The sequence below is a fragment of the Lingula anatina genome, chromosome 8 (assembly GCF_051362555.1).
Source record: "Lingula anatina isolate TDL-2025a chromosome 8, LinAna3.0, whole genome shotgun sequence".
Classification (NCBI taxonomy): domain Eukaryota; kingdom Metazoa; phylum Brachiopoda; class Lingulata; order Lingulida; family Lingulidae; genus Lingula; species Lingula anatina.
The window spans coordinates 2,440,126-2,460,997 of NC_141774.1; the positions used below are offsets into that span (position 1 = coordinate 2,440,126).

A 20,872-nucleotide genomic window follows, 5' to 3' on the forward strand; every position below is an offset into this window, starting at 1 on the left:
AAGAAACATATACGATGTTTGTATAAAAAATAATAATAATGAAAAATGAAAAAAAAAACTCCGATATTACTTATCATTATTACTTATTAATTACTTATAACTTATTTTGTCTTATGTCAACTTTTTAACAATTATGGCAAGTGTATTTTTATTTAAGAAAATCTATGCCAATTGGTATTTGCCTCAGTGAGACTTGTATGGAGTGACAAATGAAAGAAAAAACAACTATGCACATGTATATATATATATATATGTGTGGTAATTTATTAGCAACAAAATGGGCATTTAGACCATTATGCCCATAAAACAAAATAATTTATTGCACATTTCAGGCATGCAACCACTTCTTAAATGCTTGTACCAATTTCAACATTTAATTTAAATTTAAAATTTTTAAAAATCATATCATAATAGTAGCTTCTAGCAGATGTATCTTAAATCAAGTTTTTCTAGTTAAAATTTATCTGTCTAGACGGGAGTGTACCCCTCAGCTAAATACTATTTTAATTCTACAGTAACATTACAATAACCTTGATGTTCTCAGCAGATGAGATACTAGTATTAAATAATTTTTAATCAGTTGAATTTAAATTGCACTGATGTCACTTTCCATCTTTATTTAAATCAGGCATTATCTTTGGCAATAAAAAAGCAAAAAATCCACGCTGCCACCAGACAATGGCAACACACTAATATATGGAGACATAATTTTAGCATATAAAATACCCCAAGCAAAATATATAATTGTACAGTAACATCTAGGCACATGAGACATTCAACCATTTGAAATTAAACAACAGATACAAAAAAAAAAAAAAAAAAAAAAAAAAAAAAAAAAAAAAAAAAAAACATAAAATGTCCATCTCTTGTCTCTTCTTAACAGCAAACAGTATGCATTCCTTGTATGTCCTTTTGATCAGTATGTGGCCCTTGCAATACTGTTATCTGAAAAATGAAACAAAGCTAATTTTAAAAATTATTTCACACAAATTCATATTTGAATGTTTCAAAGGTTATATATTCCAAAGCAACTTTCCTCATTAAAATTACTTTCTTAATCATCCACCTTTACATATATGCAATTTCTGTACTACGGACTGTATTTCATACCTTGGCTGTCAGACCATAGCAGAATCCATAGTTTATACAAGGTATGTGGGCAGTCAGCTGGTAAGGTGTGGTTAGGTTAAGACTTAAGAGTTTTATAAAAGTTGTTGAAGACCTCTCACTTCCTGTCTCTTTTTTCATTTACTGAAAAATATAAATAGCATATTAGTAATCTGTCTTATCTAAATAAAATTCAACCGATTAAACACCTGTAATAATAAAATCTTTATTTTACTCAGACAATTAAGAAAGTTCTATAAATAGTGTGTAACTCTACCCTTGACAAATCATAGCATTCATTGAAAAATTGAGAAGTTTAGATCATGGTGAAAAGTAAACCAAAGGTCAACTTCAAGGTCTCAGTGAGATTGCCAGAATATGACCTCCTATACAAGTTCAATAGCTATGCACCAATCTCTGTAAGTTTTGGAGATAAAACGGAATGAAAATTTGCAAAGATCAGTTCATGGTGAAAAGTAAGTCAAAGGTCAATTTTAAGGTCACAGTTAAATTGCCTCGCATGACTTCCTAGTCAAATTCAATAGTAACTATGGGTGTATCTTTGCCAGTGTTGAAAGTATAAGCATTAAAAAAGTTGCAAAGTTCAGTTTATGGTGAAAAGTAGGTCAAAGGTCAATTTTAGGGTCACAGATTGCCAGTATATGACTTCCTATTCAAGTTCAATAGTAACTATGGGCATTTCTTTGCCAGTTTTGGAGATATAAAGGACTTAAATGTTGCAAAGTTAAGTTCGCGGTGAAAAGAAGGTCAAAGGTCAATTTCAAGGTCACAGTCAAATTGCCAGCATATGACTTCCTATTCAACTTCAATAGTAACTATGGATCTATCTCTGCCAGTTTTGGAGATATAAGGGACTAAATGTTACAATTTTGGAGTTACAATAATGTGCCATAAATTTCCAACAAAAAAAATTAATTGAAATAAAGAAAAGGTCATTTTGGTTGAAATTCTTGAAATGGGAGGTGCTCAGAAGTTCTAGATGTTCAAATTTCATGAAATAATGGCATTTTTGATCCAAAGTTGTCTGCCTTGCCAAGCCTTATATTTTATTTTCCAGGTCAAATCCAAGGGCATATTTGAAATCTCCACATATAATTGACTTTCGGTCAGCCGTCTGTAGAAATTTTTCTCATAATTCCTTCGATATGGTAGATAATTAGCATTTCATTTTGCCATTTTTGGACAAGGGTGCACTGCAATGAGCACCACACCTAGACCCCAGCACCGACAAAGCCCAAATTTAACGTGGAACGAATTGAGATTATAGGTGACCTAAATCCAAGAGATGGGTATGCAGGCCCTTGTAGTCTAGGAGGAGAAGTGGTAACGGTAACATGGTGGTAGAGAGGGCGGAATGATCCGGACGGGACTAAAACCATGTGTACCGCCAGCGCCTACGCTGGTGGTACAATAACAAAGCTGAGTGCAAAAAAAAAAAAACGTTTTCTGTACCTTTTTACAGATAGACCATACTTTTTCTTCAGTTGGGACCACATACCACGATAACCAAGACATCTGCCAGTTCCTTCAAGTTCTTCCTGCAAAGGTTTTACATCAAAACAGCCTCAGAAAATGAAAATCCATTTTCACGTTTAGTGACAGTACATGAAAAACAAGCATTTAAACCTCATTTTCACAAGATTCTACATAATAAACCACATTCTCAAATTAAAAAAAAATAGATTACAATAAAGACAATGATTACAAACAGTCTAATTCTTACATAAAACCCATTATAATTAAAATAATCAATAGTAAAATAGTAATAAATAATATTATAGAATAGTAAATTGTAAAGTGCATCTTCTATAATTATCCAAGCTTATAAACTACATTATTTGCAACAAGGCATGTAAGGCAACTGAAAATGTTGCTTAAAACATGAGTTACTAATTTAATAAACCCTATCTTCACTGTAGTGGAGTAAGAGTTACCCCCTGATACTGATTTAACAAAAAATAATTTAAATTTTGGATTTGGTAAACATAATAATATTAACAGAGTGTTCATTGGGCTCAACGACTGGTATATTGCACTGTTTGTCAATTCATTTCAGAAGCCGAGATCATAAGCTGGACATCCAATTTTTGCATAGAAAAAAAAACAGGCATTCCTCAGTGTAACATGCTATAAAGACTAAAATGAGCAAAAAAATAATCATTCAAAGACACCCTGGTGCATAGCACGAAATTCATGCACTACATGTAGCACTCCTATTGACAATTCAGATATAGGCAAAGCATATCAGAATCACCAGTAAGAAGTGCTTGTACATGAATTTTGCACTACCTGGTGCAAAATGAGAATAAAGGCCAAAACTTGCAGAAGTTTTCAAATTTAACTACATGTATGAGTTAGCAGGATATTTAACATTTTACAATCATATAGTTTCTCTTTAGAAGACTCACTCTCATTGCATGAATCACTTCAGGTAAATCCTCTTCAATTGATTTTCTTCTTAAGTTCAATTTGACAAGACGTTTCCTCAAGTAGGATTCACTAAGTATGAAATGAGAAAATATGTATATATACATTGTACAACAATCTAAATAAATACAAAACATGCAAATATATCTTTAACATAAAATGTTTAAATATGCAAGAATGCAAAAGCTTGATGAAGGGGGGGGGGGAGAGAGAAAGAAGGGAGCAAAGATGACATCTTTTTTCAATATAAAATACAAATAAATAAATGTGCAAAGCCCTCGAGGCTTAATTAAGCACTGAAAACTGGTATTACATAAGACTACATCCGGATACTCCCCCGCACCGACGTGACCCCTTGCATAATCAGTTACAATAATTAAGTTTGATGAGTGAGGATACTAACCTTTCCAGTACCATATCATAGGGAAAGTTACACTCACCTTACATAGGTGCCATGGGCAAGTGACAAAGTTTTAGCAATCTCAGTTGCTGTGTATCCTGCTTGGAAATAATAACTAATAAGATTTTCCATTGCTTGCCTTCCGCTTGCCAAATGTGCAGAAGTTCCGCAGCAAAAAGCTGTCCGCAGAAAAAAGTCAAAAACTCGAAAAGTCGCAAACTCTAAAAGTCGCAAACTCTAAAACTCGAAAACTCTAAAAGTCGCAAACTCTAAAAGTCGAAATATCCAATAGGGGCCACCATACTTTACAGATGTTAAAAACAATCTTGTGATATTTCCTCTCAAATGTTTGAGTCTGTTCATGTATTCCATTAAGACAGTACATAAACATAATATATCTGGTGCATATGCTGTCACTGTCATTTCACCAATGGTCTTGACTGCTTCAGTAAATCACCAAATCTAAATGTGACTTTAGACTTATTAATTGTGATGTTATATGAATGTCAATAAGGTGCAACAATTGGGTTCTTTGACCTGTCAATAATATAGTCAATGTCACTGCTTTCTTGCTCAATTGTAAAAGATTAAGTTGTTTCACAGGTGAAAGTTTTTTAAGGTAATTCAAAAGCAAACTTGTGCCCCATATATCACATTGTTCCTTGGTAATGCAGGTCTAGAAGTAAAAACTCCTCTCATCAATCTAACCACATGAGGATGACCACCTGCTGGACACTTATCCACCATAATAAAAGTTGCTTACCGTATATCTTGCTGTATTTAGAGCAGAATATCCAAGCTTCTCATCAAAGCAATATGGGCTAAAAATTTTACAACATCAGTTACATTTGGTGACAATGTATTAATGTTCCTCTCATTACAATATTGAATCCATCTTGAAATGTAAGATTCGTATTGCTTGACAGTTGTACCTCTCCATGAGGACATAACCAATTTGACAGCTATTGGCGAAAATGCCATATCTTCGAAACTTTCCCTGACAATACACAAGCCATTAGCTGTAACTTTGGAAGATGATTGTCCATGTTTTTGTGTGGGTGCAACAGCAATTCTTGATTCCTGGGAAGTAAAAAAAGACAAGATATTAACATATATGGCTCAATTTTGAAAACCATACTTGAGTTGTCCAATAAGGCACTACCACTATAATACTATATCCACTTGATCAAACTCAGTCTTGCTTAACATCTTTCCTATTAAAGAAAAAGGTGGAAATGCATAAGCATTCATCTGTGACCAGTCAATAGACAAGGCATCCATTTTCATAGCAAATGGGTCAGGTTCCATGAGACGTATTGAGGTAGTTGATTATTCAGCCTTGAAGCAAACAGATCCGTTTCTGGTAGATAAAACTGCTTAGTTATATCTTTAAATACTGTTGGGTGCAACTTCCATTCAAGATTATCATGATCAAGTCTACTTTCTTTATCAGTTTCTAGTTCTACATTATTTTCTGATTCAATATATGCAACTGATAGCCATATATTTTTTCCCTTGCACCATAACCAAAATTTTCTGGCCAAGTCATTTAGTGAGGGTATTTTCCCTCCCATTCGAGCATTATATGACAAAGCAGTTGTATTATCTATACACATTTTAATGTGAATATTTGTAAAAAGGATGGGGGGGGGGGGGGAATGCAGGGGTATTACATCAGGAGGGAACTGGTCAGCAGTTGAAAGAACTTTTCACATTAATCATCTTGAATTACATGTATTAGCTGTATGGTTTGCTCTAAACTGCTTTGCACAAGATGAAACATCTCAGCGATTTTGATCACTTAAAAATTTTGATTTTGATCACTTAAAAAGGATAGTAAATTGGCTATTTTGCATTAAGTAAAAAAGTGTTGAAAATGGAAATAAACTTGTTTCAGTACAGTTATCTCTTGTTTATTACATCTAGTAGATTGGGTTATTTGTTTTATTTTATATATATAATTTTTTTCCTTGCATGTATGAACATTTTTCTATTTCTGGCATTTACAAAGTGTGAACTTGAACTTTCATGGGTCTGAAGCCTTATATATATGTCAGTTACAATACTTACATCCATATCAAGTGTTTTGCATAATTAAAATTTGGTGCTTACTTTACTTTGCATAATGTATTATTGCAACAGAATTGCCAGTTGCCTATTTGGTGCATCATGTTTTTCTGCTTTCTTTCTGTACATTTGACAGTTTATAGTAGGTCAGATTTATAGCTGATCCAAATACAGGAACAACAGAGAGGAGTTCAGGTCCATTGCAAAATGGGAAAACTCAACTACAATCTTTATTGAGTATAAAAATAAAATCAAATAATACTCCTGCATGGCAGCTATACACATGAGGTGAAACACACCTTCAAGACCTCCTCATATATATCTATGAATGATTGTACTCTGTGCCTTTTACTTGAAGTAGTGCCCAAGAACAATTGCTGACACCTATGCCAACTGAACTCACTGTTGAGTTGCTAAGAATGTTTAAAAATTGTATAGTGAAGGCAAAATAATTCACTGTTTTATTAAAAACATTGTCAGACTAGAATGATTACTTGAAAATATTTTTGTATAAAGTATAAAATTTGATAAATTTTGTTACAATAGATCTTGGTAAAGTGAAGCTGCAAAATGACTGGGGCTGCAGTATTTGGTCTTAGGGTCAGTCTCAACATGATTGTGACGATGTCCACAAATTTCATCATATTGTGCTAGTGGAGACAGTGATGAAAGATAGTAGTCTGGTTGGAACAGGGGGTTCACGTACGACCCTGTAACAAGCAATGCCAACATATCTTTTCTTCATCTGTGATGTCTAATTTTTCTCTAGGTTTTCCCAGAACAAATCAATGTTCCATGGAGATTTATTTTAATGTTATGTCACACACTGTGCCTTAAATTGTAACATCTAAAATTATCATTAAAAATTATAAGCATTAGGGGAAGAAGATCAATCATAATTTGGAATTAAGTGAAAATGCAACAATGATTTCTACACCATTATGTAGCTTAAGGGTTACTGTACACAGATATGTAATGGAAGTTTTTTAACCTTATATGCTTTAGTAAAATGAGATCAAATATCAAATGAGATCAAATTTGAGGCATTTCAGGAAAATTAATTACCAAAATGCATATATTGATATAACTTAAACCTAGGGTATGTTTAGTAGATTTTCCTCTGCATTTTAATGATTTAATAAGGTTTTGGAAGTTGATTTGATAGTGGGTGAGATTTTTGACTAATACGAGTACTGAAGGGGGTTAAGTTCAAACCACGAATACAAAAAGGGAAAAGGAATTATTCATAGTAGGCAGTCTAAGTTAGATATTACAATGAAATAGACACACACACACACACACACGCACATACACACACACACACACAGTGGCGGGTGTTGGGGGGGATCCTGACCCCCCCTTTTAATATCTGAAAACAAGTCACACCAATGGTCCCTTCAGAATTTTGACTAGCTGAATCATAGCTATAAACCGTGCCAAATGGCACCATTCGCCCTCTTAAATACCCAAAATTTTCTGGGCCCTTTAGCAGGCGCTGAACCCCATGCCAGGAGGCAGAAGAGTTGGCTTCACATCCGTCGACTCCCCCTTCAAATAATCCTGGATCTGCCTATATACGAGGGCCAGTCAATAAATAACCAGCCTAACCTATTTTGGGTTGAGATCTACTTCTTCTTTTTCAATATAATTTCCCTCCTGGGCAATGCACTTGGACCAACGGTGTTCAAGTGCAATCAGCCTAGAAGTGAAGAAGTCAGGGTCCTTTCCACTGAACCACTCCTCAACTGTGGCCACGACTTGGCTGAAAAGACCTGGCTTCATCTTCTAAAGACGTTCTACCGCATTTAAACTCCCCAACCCAGAATTGCACATAAGATGGTGCAGAAGACCCATACACATCAACTAACTCGGCATGTGTGTCCTTACCAGTTTTACGAGTACCTTTCAAATGCAAGTACTGAATTACAGAACGGTACTCCATTTTTGATGAAAAGTTTGCTTTTACATCACTAGCCATGTTTGACATTCAATATCTGACAAACAAATGACCGTATTCATGTGTAGTTTTGTACCCAGGTACAATACATGTATTGAAACAATGCGTGAAAATCGTGGATGTCTCGGTTGATTGGAGATGTGTTAGGCTGGTTATATATTGACTCGCCCTCGTATATATATATTTTAAGTTCCTTTGGCACATTAAGAAAATAACAGTTTTTGTGTAAAATATGACCCATTATTCAGTCACACAAGGTGAAATAAAGGTCAGAAAAGATCATTAAAATGCAAGGTCACGTGATCAAATCTCTTTGGTTCTGCCTAGCCTCCAGCATCCCCAGGGCCCGCAGTCGTTCTAGTGTCAGACGTAGCATCACTGAACTTTTTTGTCATGTGTCATATTGGATTTGGTGACTACCTTATATAGGCTTAATTAGTCACCATATATTGAACCTGATAAATTCACACCTATCACGAGACAGGAAAAACACATGATTTTGTAACAGCTGGTTATAAAATCAATGAAGCGGAAATTTTAAACATCCAAGTGGTCAGCCCACTCTCTTATGGCCAAACAAGTACATTTGTACTCATTTACATGGTTGGAATCGTTTCTCGGTAAAGAAGTACAAGAAAGTTTTCTGATGCGTTTTCATTGACTGTCAGTATACATTTGGAAATTAAAAGAAAGTAACACTCAGAATGACTTTAGATGGGACGTCATAAAAAAATCAGCGCCACACAGAAGAAATCAGCACCTATGCAACCTTTGCCTGGATGAAAAACTGTTAATAATGATAACGCCAGATACTCTAAATAAAAGAACTGAAATAATTACCATGTGTTGGCACAAGGTGACGTAACTGACAAGGCGTGCAACGTCAGTGTCGTCACACCATGCAGATAATTATGTATATACATGTATATATAAATGGCTAAAACACCATTTTCAAATAAACACCTCCTGATAATCAGGCAAACTCGGAGTCGGGGTTGATACATGTCTCGTTTTTTTATAATTATTTATTAATTTTATATATATATATGTGTATGTGAGTGTGTGTGTGTGTGTGTGTGTGTGTGTCTGCCTGTAGCTGAAGGGTTATGCTACAAAATGCTATTTAATATTGAGTTTTATATAAGTAATTGATGGTCAAATATCAATTGAAGTTAATTTTGAAGCATTTTCTGGAAAATAAACCAATATTTATTAAGATAATTTTCACATAGAATATGTCTTTAAGGCATGTTGGTTATATTTCAATGATTTAATAGGGTTTGGGGAATTTATTTCACAGTAGGTGTGAGCAATGATTATTATAAGTACTGCAGGCAGTGTCTCAGTTCAATTGCCCAAAATGGGGTAAGAGAAAAGACATTATCAATAGCACATGTAGTAATTCTAAGTAAGATATAACTTTGATTTATATATCATTGTGTACCTGAAAGGGTTGCTCTAAACAACTAATGAATGTCATGTTAATTGAATTGTGGCTAAACCAGGTAGCTTCACATAATGTCTTTGTTTATAGTTAGTAATTCCTTAGAATATGTTGTATAAAGTTTAAGGAGGTAAGGTGAGCTTGTTTCTTAATTTTATCAGGCTTAGAAGTTTAGCAAATACTGTTGATGTAGTTCACTTGTCAGAGGTTGTCAGAAGTCTGGGGATCTCGCAGCTCAAAGTAGACTCTAACACACAAATGTTCTCTATATTCAGTTTATTCAATATATTCTTCTACTTCTCAGCTCTACTCCTCTTAATACGACCTGCTCTCTTGCTCTACCTCTGTCAACTCTACTTCTCTAGTCAAACCATCTCTTTACATAGGTTCTACACTATAATTTATGGGAGGAAATGGGGGACAATAAATTGAATCTGGGGCTACTAGGTGACTACAATAAGACTACAAGAAAGGAAGTGTCTGATGTTCTGACTACAAGAAAGGAAGTGGCTATTGTTCTAAGCTATCTAATTGAACAGGTGAACAGGTCGTAAAGTCTGAGAGGAAGTGCCATTGCATAAACAAAGTAAAGAAATCTTGCAACTTTATGTAACTAAAGACAAATAAATAAAAGTAGTTATGATATGTCTCCCGTGGTCGACAAAAATTGTGCCTCAAATTTTTGTTTTGGTTTGAACTTATACAGATATGTGTACAAGAAATTCATTTAAATCAAAAGAAACATTATATAATATCCCTAAATATTTATGAAGCAAATGCGTACATGTCCACGAACACAAATATATGGTTTGAACTTATACAAATATATTTATATACCCACAAGTGCTTTATCTAAATCTAAATAAATGTACCATTAATATGTATGCAGACACTACATACACATCTACAAAAGAAATCTTGCAACTTTATGTAACTAAAGACAAATAAATATTTTTGTTTTGGTTTGAACTTATACAGATATGTGTACAAGAAATTCATTTAAATCAAAAGAAACATTATATAATATCCCTAAATATTTATGAAGCAAATGCGTACATGTCCACGAACACAAATATATGGTTTGAACTTATACAAATATATTTATATACCCACAAGTGCTTTATCTAAATCTAAATAAATGTACCATTAATATGTATGCAGACACTACATACACATCTACAAAAGAAATCTTGCTAACTTACAGGTTATAATTATGGTCACATTGGACATGTTGGTTACTTAAAATCGCAAGCTAGTAAATATACAATTAAAACTATGACTATATAAAAGGCTATTGATAAATGTTACGGTACTAATAAATTAACAAAATACATTATAACATGATACCGAACTCATGTTTAATTCAGTGTTCACCCATATTACACATATATTTAGTTACATATACTTTAATTAGGTTTAATATTTAATTAGGTCATTATTTTATTCTAATGCCCTTCATGCTTTGATGTTGTACCACATCTTGTCAAATATATATGATTATAACTCTATACATAATACCTTATATCCCAACACCATACATATTTAATAATATCATATATTGTCAAACATATATTTATTATTCTAATTATTAAACCTTATGTTTCAATACCTATGACAACTCTTTATTTTTTCAATTATGTTGTAAACAGTGCAATATGATTATTTGTCTCATTATTGGTAAATAATTCTTACATTCATATCTACTTTCACACGCAAGTGAACAAGTCTTTCTTATTGTTTTGCATATGTATTCTTTTTCTTTGCGCAATATGGCTATTATAGGTAGACTAATCTTTTGTGGTGTATCACCACTAAATATACATCAAACGGTACTTTGGTTAATCTTTTTAGCTTTAGATAGTTCCACAGTGGTAAGTAAACAGTGACAGGCAATTGGATGTCAGAATTTGGTTTTGCATGGCAGGTTTGTACTAGGACATCATCTCCCCATTGAATGATTATCTTGGGACGGAGTCCTTTGACTAATGTTATATCTTTAACTAATGGAGCTCCCCTAACAGTAATTTCATTCGGACAAGATTGGATTTTTGTCAGTGGAATTATTTCATTCATTTGATGGTTTGATACTTCGATTGCCAAACAGTTTTTCAACTTTCTATTTCTGCATCGTCTCCATAGAATTATGGACAGCACTAGCATCAAAGTGGCCATAAAATACACAGTGGGTGTAATCTCAGCAGTCAGGATTTCATACATGTCGAATTTTGTAGTTTCAGGTTGAGTTGTGGTGGTGAGCTTGTAGACAAAGATAGGGGCAGGCGTTGCCCTTGCTTGCCCTATTGTTAGCATAGTAGCTCCCAAGATTTTTAGTTTGTATGCCAAAGAAAAGGTGAAAAGTATGCCTAAACAAGCTAAACCTAAGGCTACATATGCAACTATTTCTTTCAGAGCCATATCAGGTTTGGGTAATTGTAAGTCTCCAGATAATAGTGGTTCGGTGAGCGATTGAAAGATTGTTTCTCCCTTTTTGGCAGCCTTCATTGCCTCTTTGAGATCCATTTGTATTTCCGAATCCTGATTAACAAACTTTGAAAAATTATGTGCAAATAATTTTATTGTGGGGATGTCCACAATTGGGGGAGTAGAGAATGATGAATGGCTTAAAAGGTGAGAAAAATTTTGGCTATCGAAAAAATGTTGAATTACTGCTAAGTTTATGGGGTGTAACACTTCTACGTCACTGGATGTTTCGCAAATCTGTTGGGGTGGCAGAAAAAAGGTTGAATGCTTAATAGCGCATGAGCAAGGCACAGTCATAATGCAAAAATCGCACCCTGTAACTGTGGTGTTTGTTGCACATTCAAAAGTGAGATTGTAAATTTTACTGATAATGATGTGATCCTTTCCCAGACGCTTAACTGATGGGGATGCACTATTGGGAAGGAATTTAAAATGACATATTTCCTTAACTTTGGGTTTATTTTCTTCTAGAATGGCCTGAATACAATCATAATTAACCGCGGGTTTTAATTTGGTAGCTTTACATAATCTTATTTTGTTTCCCGTACACTCATCAAGAAAATCTCTGCTAAAAGTTATCGGTGCCTTGGCCGAGGAAGACTTCCCAAAATATTCTGGAATATTGGTTAGAAGCGAGGAATGGTTACTTGTTGCATTGAACGGTATTTTAAAGACTTCGGTTTCAAACACTTGGAAACTGTTATGAGGTGCAAAAATGGGAATTTTGAGTGTAACGATAATGGAATCATTCATTTTGTTAGTAGCAAATTTTGCATATTGGTAATAGTATTGCATGTCCTGTTGAATAGAATAATGCTTTCCATGTTGTTGCAGGGCTGTCTGAATATGTTTTAGTGTGCTAGCCAAAACTTGGGGAGGGAATAGTACTGGTGAAAGCTTGCCATGTGTTAAGTCGTTTAGTCCTATAACTGTGCTACTTATCTCTTGGCTAAGTTTAGCAGTAACTGTACTTAGGTGCATCAGTTTAGTGATCAACTTAAAATTGAACTCCATTTCATTTTCCACTACTTTCAGGTCTCCACCTATCATAACACCTAAATGGTGGTTAGCCGCTATTTCCTTAACTATATTTGTTAGTCTCAGATTTTGGTGATGGAATATCGAACCAAACTGGCGTGAAAATTTAGAGAAGGTTGTTAGGGCTTTTTGTTGTCTTGCTTGCAAGATATTCATATGATCGATAACCTTGTTGACTTGGCTTTCGGTTGCAACTCCGAACAAAGATTTCGCTATGTTACCCACAAATGGAAGAACTGAACGCTTTTCTCTACTCAATTGGCGACTAGGGGTCTTGAAAATCATGTCAACTTTGTGGTGGAAGGCTCTCAACTCTGCAGCAGTCTGACTGTAGAGCCTTTTTCCTTCTGAAATGGCCCTTTCCACTAATACACATGTTTTGTCGTCCACACGCCCTTCACAGTCTAGGTCATACGCTGACTCTGACGGAATGTCAGGTATGTGGATCGTCATTGAATGCAGCCAATAGTCGCTTACAATCCTAACAGTTCCCTTATCATGCAACATCAGTCCGTAATTCATAAGGGCTCTATCTGCTAGGGTAACAGGCACAGTAGCTAACATCATCAGGATAATGAGTATGAGGTTGATGTCTCTTGTTTGGGTCACTGAAGGGGAAGAAAGAAAGGGGAGAGATTAGCAATTGCTTGCCCATCTTCTGCCATAGACCAGCTATAAAGAAGTTAGGCCAGAAAAAGAAGTTAGGGTAGGCGCAACCTCAAACTTGATAAATAAACACTCACAAGTGATTACCTATGAACAATGGACTACCTTATATTAGTTACAGAACAACACCTTAGCCATTTACTGACAACAACTGAGCTAACACAACTCGTTCTCAAAACTGCCGTTAGACCAAAATTTCCTATATAACAGAGAAAAAGGTAAAATAAAAGCATGAGTCACTCATGTCCTTGCACCGGCACAATTCACAGCTAAACCTTTTGTTTGCGAGTTACTAATTTCCTGCGTCTTGCCTTTCCTGACATAGTTTTCTTTGCATGAAATTCAGAGATCAATATTTGTGGAACCTTCTCTGCCAAAACCCAATCTGATCCCTTTTTATGCTTCCATTTCACTCTGTACCACAGCACACTATTATTACCTCTAGCACCTTTCAGGATGCATTGAGCTTCATCACCTAGGGGTACCCCATTTTGATTAGGACTATCAGGAATATCACTGGATAGCATCTCCTTATCTACCCTTTCTGGATTTCTATCGTCCTCTGCCTGCTCGACTGGATAATCAGGTTCAGTTGCTGGTGGGGTTTCATTGTCAAATGGGGTGCGAATTATTGGGTCTGAGTAAGGTTTAAGACGATTGGCATTTACTGGGTGTTTGAGCAGTTTATTGGTTGAACATTCCCTTAATTTGTAGGTGGCTTTCCCAATGATCTTGACTATGTAATACGGTCCTTTGAATTTTGGGGTAATTTTTGATGTTAGTCCCACTGGAGTACTTTCATTTCTTACCATGACCCTATCTGTTACGGCGTATGTAGGTTCTTTGGCCTTTTTGTTGTGTTGTCTAATGTTCTGGGACTGTGAATTCAATTTAATTTGTGCAGCAGCTTTCCTACCTTTATTCAGAGAGTCTAGTTTTTGTGTAATGTAGTCTTCCATATTTTTGGGCAGGTCATTTTGGGGTAACAACTCGTAGTCTAAAGGGGTTGTCATTTCTTTGCCAAATAACAGAAAATATGGAGAATATCCTGTACCTTCAGCAGGTGAGCTCCTGTAGGCCATTAATATAGATTCTACATGGTTTGCCCAATCTGATTGGTCCTTTTTGCACAATGCCCGTAGGGACTGCCAAATAAATCCGTTGAATCTTTCACAGACTGCATTGGTCTGAGGGTGGTAACTGGCCGTGTAATGTTTTTCTACATCAAAAATGTCACAAATGGCCTGAACTAATTTTGATCTAAAATTTTGGCCTCTGTCCGTAATAATTTCGAAAGGAGCACCATATCTTGTGAAAATTTGAGAGTACAAAATTTCCGCTATTTCTTTAGCTTCTTGTGTTTTGAGTGGAAATGCTTCTGGCCATCGCGAAAATGAATCTACTGCCAAAAGAATGTATTTATGGCCAGATTTTGAAGGGGTTATTGGGCCTAAAATGTCAAGATGCCAGGTGCTGAAGACATCTTTGATGGGTAGGGGTTGCAAGGGTGCTGCTTGAATTCGATAACTTCTCTTTACTCTTTGGCAAACTTCACATGATTTTACATACCGCTTTACATCTCTAGGCATTTTGGGCCAGTAGTATTTTAGTCGGAGTTTCTCTAAACATTTGCGATAGCCTGGATGACAAGCTCCTGCTCTAACGTCATGATATGCTCTCAAAACTCTCCGCCTATGCTGTTTGGGTACCACTAATTGTTCTAATACTGTGTCATCACCAGCCTTATGCCTTCTAGTACAGCGATGTTTCCTGTATAATACTTGATCTCTAAGGAAGAATATTTCTTGAATGCTTTTTCCTTTCTCCTCCAGACTACTAGGGGACTCTCCTAGTTTCTCAATCATGGGGGCTAAGTCTTTCGAGGACCGTTGCATCTGTACAAGGTTGTTTAAATTCACTTCCTTGGGATTATGTTCACTAATACTAGCTATTACCGTTGCAGTCTTGGGTTTCCTATAAACAAACCTTGTAGCTTCCCATTCACTCTTCTGAAAACCAACCTTACATGCATGAACTACACTGACTTCTTCCCGCTTTTGATCCTTTTCACCATCGTTAACCTCATCCTGTCTAGACAAGCAATCCACTGGATTCAGGCTTCCCTTTTTGTAAACCACCGTGTACTGTAAACCTTGAGTTTCCAAAGACCATCTATTCAGTTTCTGATTGGACGACTGCTTGGACTCTAGCCATTTTAAGGGCATGTGATCTGTATATATAGTGAAATGACGGTTTTGTAAAAACTGGCGATATTCCCTTATGCCTTCAATTAAAGCTAAGCATTCTTTTTCCGTAACCCCATAGTTTCTTTCAGCATTTCTTAAAGTCCTAGAACCATAAGCAATAGCATGCTCTCGTCCGTCTTCTCCTACCTGACTTAACATGTAGCCTATAGCAAAATCTGAGGCGTCAGTTGTCAAATTAAACTCTTTATTCATATCAGGAAAAGCAAGTATGGGAGCGTTTGCTAGAGCTGACTTCAAATCATTAAATGCTTGATCACACTCATCAGTCCATTGGAAGTCCGTAGTTTTCTTAGTTAGGGAACACAGAGGGGCAGCTATCTTGGCGTAACCTGTGACATATCGCCTGTAGTAATTACACATACCCAAAAAGCTACGCACCTGAGTACGAGTTTTAGGGATGGCAATCTTCTTAACGGCCTCTACCTTAGATGCATCAACCGAAATCCCGTCCTTGGAAATGAAATGACCTAGGAAAGCTACCCTTTTGGTGGCTAGTTTACACTTTGAGGTTTTGACAGAAAGATTGGCGTCTTGCAGCCTCTGAAATACTAACTCCAGGTGCTCTAGATGTTCTTCAAAGGTTTTGGAAAAGATCAGGATATCATCAATATAGCATGCTACCATGCGCCAGTTTAGATCTTTCAGAATACGAGCCATAGTGGACTGATAAAAACTCGCAGCGTTGCGAAGGCCAAAAGCTAAGCGTTTGAACTGAAAGTGCCCATGGTGAGTTACAAATGCAGATTTATGCCTGGTTTCCTCAGCTAGAGGCAGTTGCCAATAACCACTGAAGAGATCCAAAGAAGAAAAGAATTTAGCTTGAGATTCTGAAAGAATGTCCAGTACATCAGTAAGACGTGGTAAAGGAAAGTGAATAGGGGACGTGACCTTGTTGAGTCGCCTGTAATCAATAGCGAATCTCATGGAGCCATCTTTTTTTTTCACTAACACGACCGGACTAGCCCACTCACTGGTAGATTCCTCTATTATGCCATTTTTTAACATTTCGTCAGTCTGTCTCTCTACTTCGGCCTTCTGTTCAGGGGTTTGCCTATAGTGTCTTTGCCTCTGGGGAGGGGCATTTCCTGTGTCAATGACATGACCTTTAACTCTACCTTCACCTACCTCAGACAAATTAGAGGCAAAAACTTCTCTGTACTTCCCTATAAGTATAAGGAGCTGTTCCTTTTGTGACTGAGTTAAATCTGCCTCATCTAGGCAAATACCAGTTTCTTGACCATGTTTTAAATACTGGGCTTTAGTCTCTACATCACTAACCTGCACTTGTTCATGAGAAGGGGTTGCTGACATAACGCTAGGTGGCCGTGGGTGAGTAAGAGATACAAGATTGCTTTCTTCTATTGGGTAAGCCTTAGCCATTAATTTATCATAGGGAATGAAAATGGTTTGGTTAGTGGGATTGTAGATGCGGCATGCACTCGTACCTTTGTCTATTTTCACCACACATCTGGCAACCATGTAACTATTTTCGATGGGTTCTAAAAGCAGATTTTCAGCGGTTGAGTTGTTAACTCCTGAAATTTTCACTGGTATTAATGCTTCTCTACCTGGGTCAATTCTACATTGTTGTACAGCACGCACCAGGCCTAAATGATCAGGTTTGTTTGTCTTTGGGGCGTCATGGCTTTGGAAAGTAATAGTTTCATTTTTCACATCAAACTTAGCACCATTATTCCTAAGAAAATCTAACCCCAAAATAAGATTTCTCGGTAGCTGTTGAAATACATAAAAATTTTGGGAAAAGGGCTTTTTACCAATTTGAAAGTCTACTGTAATACATCCCTTCACTTTATGCAATTCTCCCCCTACACCAGCTACTGCAACCAAATCAGCATTTTTTATTTTGAAATTTTGATTTTTCAACTGCCATAAGAGATTTTCTGAAATACATGAAACTGTAGCCCCAGTGTCTATCATTGCTTTTACCATTTTGTCACCTATCTCGACATCTATCAAATTGTGGTCAACGCGATCACCCACAAAAATTACTCCTAAATTGCCAATTTTCTGTAAACTTTTGCTACCTATATTCTTAGTCATATTGCGCTCGCACCCCTATTGTTTTATAGTCCTGCACACAGTTGCTAGGTGACCTAAGCGGCCGCATTTATAACAAGTTTTATCTTTTGCAAAACAAGAAGAAGGAGAATGACTCGTCCACTTACCACACGTATTGCACTTGCGCTTCTCACTTTCTCTCTCTCTGCTCCTTTCTCTACTTCTTTGCCTAAATTGACTACGGTTGTCCTCCCTTGCCTGAAAAGAAACTTTTCTATCATTAGTATTGGTTGTTACAGCTTGAACACTTGCACACTTAGTGACCAGCTGGCTCAACTGGCTCATTATATCCTTGTGCATTCCCGCAAACTGTGACATGACACTGGCCATGTTCACAACTTCAGTCTGGGCCACTGTTGGTGCTGGCTCCTGACTTGGGCTGCATGCAGAGGCAGCGTCTGCCAGAGTGGCAGCCTCCTGCAAGTCTCTCAAGTTTTGGGGGTTTTTCATGATTATGGCTGTCCTTATAGAAGGATCAAGTCCATTCACAACAGCTGCAACTATGTGTTGCTCCGGCAATCCGACTTCTCTTCCCATTTTTGTCATTTTTGCTAGGTAGTCTCTGATTTTTGTATTTCCTTGCTGACATGAAAACAATTTTGCTGTCCTTGTTCTTATGGTGGCTGGGCTAGGTCCATACCTTGTCAAAAATTGCCTTTTTAAGGCTTCAAAGTCAGCTTTGGTATCACCATCCAAAGTTGAATACCAGGTCTTGGCATTATCCATTAATAAATAAGCAAAATGAGACAGTTTCATTTGCAGGTTATACTGCATTACCTGGCAGTACTCTTCATATCTGCCCATCCATTCCTCTGCATTTTCACTCTCATCTCCTCGGAAAGGAAATGGAGAGAGGTGTTGTGGGAGGGATAAAATAACCTGATGTCCTGGTTGCCTTGGTCCCTCTGCTGCTTGTGATGGTGGTGGTGGTGGTGGAGGAGGTGGTGTTGGTGGTGCTCTGCTACTTACATTTACTGCAGATGGCCCTGGCCTTTCTGCCTCACGGGTTGGCTCCTCTTCCTGGGCTCTGGGTGATCTTCTGGTGGCCATATTTTTGCCCTTTTGGTTCTCCGCCAGTATCAGGCTTAGAAGTTTAGCAAATACTGTTGATGTAGTTCACTTGTCAGAGGTTGTCAGAAGTCTGGGGATCTCGCAGCTCAAAGTAGACTCTAACACACAAATGTTCTCTATATTCAGTTTATTCAATATATTCTTCTACTTCTCAGCTCTACTCCTCTTAATACGACCTGCTCTCTTGCTCTACCTCTGTCAACTCTACTTCTCTAGTCAAACCATCTCTTTACATAGGTTCTACACTATAATTTATGGGAGGAAATGGGGGACAATAAATTGAATCTGGGGCTACTAGGTGACTACAATAAGACTACAAGAAAGGAAGTGTCTGATGTTCTGACTACAAGAAAGGAAGTGGCTATTGTTCTAAGCTATCTAATTGAACAGGTGAACAGGTCGTAAAGTCTGAGAGGAAGTGCCATTGCATAAACAAAGTAAAGAAATCTTGCAACTTTATGTAACTAAAGACAAATAAATAAAAGTAGTTATGATAATTTGATTAAGAAGTTACAATGTAAGTTCAGGAATCCTTTGCCATGGTTTGAGATTAAAGAGTGGGAGTTCCCACAGATTGTCAGAATGTACCTGAGCATGCAATGAGTGGACATTAAATGATTGAAACTGGTTATTGTTGTCAGCCTTGGATCTCCTAATAGCGATTTACACTATTAAATATTTTGACCACGAATCTGGAAAGTAGTTTAACATGTTATCCAACCTAAAAGTTAACAACGGTGTCCATGTTGAGAGCCTGTTTGTAATTTTTGTTCAGTGCTAACTTCGGGCTGGTTTGTATATACAGGGTAAGACCATGCAGCCTTAACAAGATGTGGCCAGACTAGGTAATCCTGTGTAACATTGTACATTGTAAAGTGACAACTCTACAATTGATGAGTTCACCAAGACTTAGAAGAGGAAAATCTCCGAGACAATTCGCTTTAAATAAAAATGAGCCAGGAGCAATTCCAGTCCCTAATTGAAAATGTGCAAGTCTTAAACAATCAGAGTGACCAAGATCACTGCGATCAACAAAGATGACATTGACCCCAGAGGACTCTTGATAGAACAGGAAAATGAATTCAAAAGGGAGTTTTAACTATCTCTGAATGTAGATTCATAGTATGAAGTTTTAAGTGGCCATCTATACTCCATCAAGAGACCAACCAGGACCAGCGCCATCTTTTCACATACAGTATATAATTACCATCACCATACCAAAGGAAGTGTGATTGAGGGCAACCAACTAGTAAAACTCTCGACAGAGTATGGCAGAGTTACAGTGGCAGGTTGAGGGGGGTTCAATTTCTGAAAAAAAATCACACCATGTGATCCCCTCTTGAAATGAAAATTTTCACTATCTGAATCACAGTTCTAAACTGTCCAGAATGGCAGCGCTTGCCCTCTAAAATACCAACATTTTTCAGAGTCCTTCAGCGGCCCTGAATCCCAGGCAAAGGGGGGAAGGTTGGCTTTGCATCCTTGAACCCCCCCCTTTAAATAATCCTGGATCCACCCCTGGAATTATATACACACAATGGACAATAGAACTGTCACCCCCTGAATCAGAGTAATCAAAGTCAGCAGATTTTGAGTAGTTATAATGCCTGGTCTACTTATAATGTGACTAATGAGTATAAAACCGCTGTGCCATGAAATTGTCTTTTTTTTTTTTTTTTGAAATATGATGTTAATAAAATGATGCCAGAAGAATATCATTCCACAGTCATTTATCTCCCCCAAAGGATTGGTTCAGAAGGGGTGACACTTCTATTGTCCATTGTGTGTATGGTCCCAAATGCGTGGTGATATCCAAAATCAATTAGATGATGAGCAATGTGCAAGGT

General features: G+C 36.7%; 1 protein-coding gene and 1 long non-coding RNA gene across 3 annotated transcripts; both read right to left on the bottom strand.

The window, feature by feature from the left end:
• Nucleotides 1-244: 244 nt before the first annotated feature.
• On the bottom strand, nt 245-4,181 carry LOC106167276 (uncharacterized). 2 transcript variants are annotated; one of them, XR_015330905.1, is made up of 5 exons: nt 3,996-4,181; nt 3,537-3,627; nt 2,627-2,666; nt 1,111-1,251; nt 245-945 (listed from the first exon to the last, which is right to left on the bottom strand). It is a non-coding gene; the product is annotated as an uncharacterized LOC106167276 (long non-coding RNA). The 2 variants fall into 2 exon arrangements; XR_015330904.1 differs by having other exon boundaries at nt 2,581-2,666.
• A 6,198-nt stretch (nt 4,182-10,379) lies between these two features.
• On the bottom strand, nt 10,380-19,525 carry LOC106174685 (uncharacterized). Its single transcript, XM_013556344.3, has 2 exons — nt 18,062-19,525; nt 10,380-13,550 (listed from the first exon to the last, which is right to left on the bottom strand). The coding sequence occupies exons 1-2, from the start codon at nt 19,002-19,004 to the stop codon at nt 11,200-11,202; spliced, it is 3,294 nt and encodes a 1,097-aa protein (XP_013411798.2). The 5' UTR covers nt 19,005-19,525; the 3' UTR covers nt 10,380-11,199.
• Between the last annotated feature and the right edge of the window lie 1,347 nt (nt 19,526-20,872).

Coding starts and splice junctions, on each gene's coding strand:
- LOC106174685 (XM_013556344.3), bottom strand. CDS start 19,004: ATGGCCACCAGAAGATCACCCAGAGCCCAGGAAGAGGAGCCAACCCGT. Junction 13,551..18,061: donor GCGCAAGTGCAATACGTGTG/GTAAGTGGACGA, acceptor CTTCCCCTTCAG/TGACCCAAACAAGAGACATC.